Source organism: Medicago truncatula, chromosome 8, assembly GCF_003473485.1.
Source record: "Medicago truncatula cultivar Jemalong A17 chromosome 8, MtrunA17r5.0-ANR, whole genome shotgun sequence".
NCBI classification, from domain to species: Eukaryota; Viridiplantae; Streptophyta; class Magnoliopsida; order Fabales; family Fabaceae; genus Medicago; species Medicago truncatula.
Genome location: NC_053049.1, coordinates 30,207,905 through 30,214,183, shown reverse-complemented (window position 1 = coordinate 30,214,183; position 6,279 = coordinate 30,207,905). Strand labels below are relative to the sequence as shown.

General features: G+C 34.2%; 1 protein-coding gene across 1 annotated transcript; it reads left to right on the top strand.

Annotated features, from left to right (window-relative positions):
* The first annotated feature begins 296 nt into the window (after nt 1-296).
* LOC11440474 (6-phosphofructo-2-kinase/fructose-2,6-bisphosphatase) lies at nt 297-4,600 on the top strand. Its single transcript, XM_024773038.2, has 10 exons — nt 297-302; nt 401-499; nt 614-643; nt 1,982-2,035; nt 2,746-2,799; nt 2,881-2,961; nt 3,056-3,147; nt 3,226-3,283; nt 3,366-3,440; nt 4,144-4,600. Exons 1-10 carry the CDS (start codon nt 297-299, stop codon nt 4,249-4,251), a joined length of 657 nt encoding a protein of 218 aa, XP_024628806.2. The 3' UTR covers nt 4,252-4,600.
* The last annotated feature ends 1,679 nt before the right edge of the window (nt 4,601-6,279 follow it).

Below are 6,279 nucleotides of genomic sequence, written 5' to 3'. Positions count from 1 at the left end.
TGGAAAAATCATTGTACTAAGTACGTTGAGAAGAAGTCGAACCCTAACTTAAATTCTGATTGAAGCTTTGACTCTGAGCTTGAGAAATGTTAAGATCACGACAACTATTCAAGAAACATGGTCAAATAACAATCAAATTGGATTGTGAAATAATAAGTTACTCTAACACTATATTGTGAAATCTTAATGCAAACTTACTAAGTCTTAAACTTCTCAACAACCAGATGATGTAGGTTGATGAGCAGCCTCGAACCTAACCAATTGTTACATATATCTGTCATGTCATTGTGTACAAAATGGAAGCAAAGAACTCAAGATAAATAGATGGTACATCATAAAGTTGTTGACAAAAATAATAAATGTATATCACATTCACCTCTAAGTAGTTTCTTTTATGTAGGTCGGTCTGCCAGCTCGAGGTAAAACTTTAACTGCAGCTAAACTTACAAGATACCTTCGTTGGTTAGGTCATGATACCAAACACTTCAATGTTGGGAAGGTTGCTTGCATTCTTAACATATTTTTTTCTTTATAATTGATATGCTTGCACCTAGTGGAAAACTGGAAATATCTCGAGTTTGAAGATTAACACACTTACTTTTGGATGTCGCAGTATCGTCGCCTCAAGCATGGAGCTAATCAGGTATATTAATTTCATGAATCTGTTAAATGGTTTATGCCTTCTTATTTAGCAGATATCTGCATGACTACATTATATTATATACTGTTTGATAGCACCGAAGTTGGCATCATTGCAGAAAACTGTTGTCTGTGATAGATGTGTACTGCTATTTTTTATTTTTTATTTTTTTAGTTATATCCTTTGTTACATGTAGTATAATATGAAATTTGTCATAACATAAGAGTTGATTTGGTAGATTTCAGAATGGAGGATATGACAGGTGAAAATAACTCCTAAGCAATGTTCTTAGAATTCTTAATCTAACACTTTAATGTGACTATTTACTTTTTTATATTCAAAAGTTCAATGACCAACATCAAGGAAGGACTCTCAATTATAGAACGACACAACAGACTCAGTTTAAAAATCAAGAAGACAGTTAGGTAAATGATTTTCTAAAAGTTCGGTGGCCAGTGGTTGTATCTTTAACAAAAGTAAGACAGACACATGCACACACCATTCTTAGCCATAGATACTTAACACAGGGCTTCGGTTTGATACACTGCACCATCCAACAAAATATTGTGCAGGGGTGTGGCTTTTTGCATCTAAAGTGGATATGTTTGCAACTCTTTTGACGAAGTTAGTATTTCAACTTTGATGCTAGGGAATTCGTAGCGTAAAGAAGACCAACAGTTGTTGATGCTCTGTGGACTTCATGTTGATTTAATATGGGGTACTTGTTATATTGTCTCTTTTATGGCCTAGGTCATGACCATGATGGCAAAGACATATGCTACAATTCTGTTAAGCTATAAGCTGTTCACTAATTTTTGCGATCTGTAATTTTTTTAAATCGTCTGACCTTTCCGTGGCAGAAATAGACATATTGGCTTGAAATAGTAACTAAGCAGTTCAAGTTCTTCATCTATACTAGTATTCACGAGGACACAATTGTCATTGAGTCACTTGACTTGGAAGCTTAAATTATTAAGCCGAGACAAAATATAGCTTTTTAGAATTAAAACACCATCACACCCTTCAAATTACACCGGATCGCTAATATAGACTCTGTGTAGTACTACAGTTTCCTCGTGCTTAACTTTAAATTTATAAATAAGATCGGACCTGGGAAAAATTTAAGTCTAAACAGTTAAGAAAGCTTTGATATTAGGGAAAGACCCTAAGAATGTACTTCGGAGTTTGGAGGGTAATAAAAGTTTCAATATTTCCGCACGATAATGAGACGGGGGAAACTTGATTCTGTCCTGAAATGTTAGTTGTATGATTGAAATCACAATGTTGCACTAGCCTGTCATGTTTGCTTAGGTAATCTTTATTCATTTCATTTCTTCGCAGGCTGCCGATTTCTTTCGAGCTGACAATCCAGAAGGCATGGAGGCACGTAATGAGGTAGTTTATTCTTGATCTTTTTTGTTGTTATTATTAGTATTATTTAATTTGATTAGATTAACCGAGTCTTTGAGACTCTAAATTTTTTTAGCTTGCATATCAGGCTATACCTAGAATTCTGACGGCGGTGCTTGTATTAGTTGTTGAATCTTATTGCATTCGATGGACTAATTTAATTCTTAAGGCTTATGCATTTAACAAGAATTCTTTCTTCATTTAGTCTTAAAATATTTTGGTTTTAAATCACACACATCATTTTTTCTTAAATAAAAATATAATTTAAGTTTGAAGATTCAAAGTGATTCTTAAGTACAGCATGGTGCCAGAAGTAAAAAAGGATTTGGATGAGAACCGCGAGAGGTGCAGATTGATATAGTTTAATCCTTTTGTCTATAGAGAATTGAGTGATATTATAATCCAAAATGAATTGGATAGCAGTAATCATAGAATAGAAGCAACATTTTGAGCCCACCGGGTATTATACTTCTACCATTTTGAATTAATATGTTAGTGAGTAGTAACACCAGCGCAAGCAAATGTACAATAGTGGTGAAAAAAGTCACATTGGCTGGCATAACCTGTTGAAACTATTTTAACCATTAATAGAATCCTGCTTTTAACATTTCATGTATAATGGATGATTCTGATAATGTTGACACCGTGTTTACCTTTCTCTGTGTACATAGTTTTAATATATCACGTGCCACTAGGTAGCAGCACTGGCATTTGAAGATATGTTATCTTGGATGCATGAAGGTGGCCAGGTAAGTTGAATTTTGTCAGTAGTTTTGTTACATTTAGACGTTCTTTCGTTTTATTTTGCGTAAGGTTTAATTTCGGTTTAGGTTGGGATATTTGATGCCACAAACAGTAACAAGAGACGAAGAAATATGCTGATGAAATTGGCTGAGGGAAAATGCGAGCTAGTATATTTGACTGATATTTCCTCTCTTGATTAGATACATGCTGGTGATATATTTGACTTTGAACTCATCGGATCCATCTGTGATTTTGTTGCAGATTATCTTCCTGGAAACAATATGCAATGATAGAAACATAATTGAGAGGAATATTCGTCTTAAAATTCAGCAAAGTCCTGACCATGCAGAAGAGTAATGTTTCATTTAAAATCAGTGACATCATATCTTCATTGCTATGTGGATACATATGCAATTAACTTCCATTTGCAGGACAGATTTTGAGGCTGGATTGGAAGACTTTAAAAATCGTCTGGCCAATTATGAGAAGGCAAGTTTTACAATTTACTTTTCAATTTCATGATTTTTCTAGATGACCATTTTCCGTAATAACGTTGATTTCGTATTACCAGGTTTATGAACCAGTAGGAGAAGGATCTTACATAAAAATGATTGATAAGGTCAGCGGACATGGTGGACAAATACAAGTAAGTACAGCCTGAATCAACATTATTAACCCTCTACGTAGCTCATTATATGGTAACTGTAATTTGATAGTTGAAAGGTGATAGATTGAAATAATATCAAACAAGAATCCTTGAAGTGATTAGCATAACTGTATTAGACGTGTCAACTATTATTGGCGGTAATAAGAACGTCAGAATTTAGTAGTTGAGTGTATTGAACATGTTTTTCCTGTTCCCAATGGGGTTTCTCATCTGATATGTCTGTTCTGTAAAGACTTAGAAAGTATTATTGCTGTGATATGAAAGTATTAGGGTCCCAAGCTGGAAGCTCAGTTTTTGAGCTGAGGGACACTGAGGGAGTACTAATCAAGAGGTCCAGCCGTCCAGGGTTTTTGAACCCTGGGAACTAACATAATCCACTGACATAAAAACTGATAAGTTACCAGTTTCAGATCTACAACAGTAGAAAACAGACAAGCTTGGAAGAGCCATTAGTTAGTGTTCTAAATTATGTTGATTGGCGGAAAAATTAAGGTGGTTGACAGTGTTGATAAGCACCGACTATAGAACCTTTTTTTGTCTTAAATTCATCAGCTCATCTTATTTTTATGCGAACATTAGCTTTATATTGAATATAAGGTATCTGTGTGCGTGTGTGCGCTTTACCTTTATATATTCAGCAGTGACTTCGATTTGTTAATCATTCCCAACTTCTGTGGTTTAGGTGAACAATATCAGCGGCTACTTAATCTCTTGGGTTAACATTTGTAAACCAAAGGATGAGGGTAGCAGTGGTTTTCATTGTCTTCGCACTATTAGCCAAGCTATATGATGAATTTAGCTTGATCTATGATTGCCGATCGCCGATCCCAATAAAGATCAAACTCACCCTCTATAGTAGAACACCACCATCGTGCCACCCCTGTTTGGAGAGGTATCACCAAAGTTTCTACAACTGTGATAGTGGCACACAGACTTTCTACAATTAGGAATGCAGATATGATAGCTATTGTTGAAGGAGGGAGCATTGTGGAAACTGGAAATCATGAGAGCTCGTTTCCTACGCATCTCTTGTTCAAGGCCAACCTTCTCTGAAACATTATTGATATTAAAGTTCTAAATTGCATTACGGTTACAGATCACAGTCAAAAGCAGCTTATGCGACCTTAATTAGGGTTGCAGAGATGTCACCCAAATTAAGGCCCTGACCAAAATTACTTTACCTTATCATGACATTGAATTTTGAACATAGTTAATACAAAACAAGGAAACATGATGCAATAAATCTCTGCAATATAGTGTCAGGTCCACAACTTGCATTTGCATATGAAAAAGACTGATTCCATTACTTAGATATGTATCTCTTAGTACAGGTTTGGATTGATTTATTTAAATTTATCATCTATTGACATAAGCACTTGTTATGAGACTGTTCAAGAGAGCTTACGTTTAATCTTTTAGCTTATATGAAAATAATTTGACTCCGTTTAATCTTTTGTATAAAAATACCTTATGTATAAATACTTATATAATAAGCTCCTATACTATAAGCCGCTTAATTTGTTAACCCTAAGCCACATTTCATTTCAGTAAATTCCAAGACTCCCTCTTAAGACATGGTTAGTTATCCTCTCAGAAAAGAAAAAAAACATGGTTGGTTATTGAAAAATTAGATGTTTATTTGTTTAGCACCAAGTGATTAACATAAATTATCATACATTAAATTCAAGCTTATAGCCGTAGTTGAAGTAGAGAATTAAATCAAATGAGTTCACACACAATCCTTCCTACAACCTTTTACCTTTGCAGCAAGTTGATGGGAATTTTCCAACTACCATTACCAATAAAACTAGAGACTTCAGCCTTTAAACAATGATGCATATGCTGAGGAATACTCAATAATCAACCAAAGTTTTAGACAACCATTTATCAATCAAGAAAATAATGCTCTGTCGATTACCAATCTGCTACATTCAATACATCCGAGATAGTTGATCTTAGAGTATAGTGGCCATTATATTTGAATGGTCTATCCCTCAAAAGGCAAGCCCATTGATTATGAGAAGCTACTTACTCCCAGCAAAATGCCAGTAAAGAGGCATTGTTACATATTTTCTTGTAAGATACAGTTTTTTTATACCATCTCTCCACATATATTCTTAACCAAAGATAAATGTGAAGACTATACATGGTAAACAATTAAGAAAGACAGATTCATGCAATAATTACAGTACCATGGTTGTGTTTAATTACAGACAATCGACTTACATATCATGAAAGATTCACATTGTTGTCTGTTGCCAAAGAAAATTATCTACATGGTAGGAGATGGAACTATCCTTGGACTATAATTGAATCCACTGTTATCAATTGCAGATGACATATTATGGCGGCCAGCAAACAATTTGCCATTTAAACATGCCGCTACAGCCTTTGGTGTAAACACGATGGATATAATAAGTATTGCACCCTATGATAGCTGGGAAAATAACTTAAAATTCACTGGTTGGTCTTGTAAGGTGGGGGAAATTAAATAGAAGACATGAGCTTAAAAAAAAAAATTAAGAAGTGCACATATTCTTTTATAACTGAATTTAAAAACAACATTGAAAATATCATGTCAAGTCCTTGAACTTTAGAAATTTCCACGGCTAAACTTGTTTTATTAACAAACAAAGGTAGCTGCAGGTTCAATGACACATGATATTTACATAGTTGTCCAGGTTATCAGTTGAGATAATCAAATCCAAAGACCTCAATAACATTGAACTTAGAAATAAGGTACAAAAGAGCTAATAAAACTCTAAGCCTAAGGCATAATAATTCAAAAAAATAAATTCACTTCAAAATAATTAAATTA

Excerpts from the sequence above, each read along its gene's own strand:
- LOC11440474 (XM_024773038.2), top strand. Across the intron at positions 644-1,981 it reads TCAAGCATGGAGCTAATCAG|GCTGCCGATTTCTTTCGAGC; the intron begins GTATATTAATTT and ends ATTTCTTCGCAG. Across the intron at positions 3,148-3,225 it reads AGTCCTGACCATGCAGAAGA|GACAGATTTTGAGGCTGGAT; the intron begins GTAATGTTTCAT and ends TTCCATTTGCAG.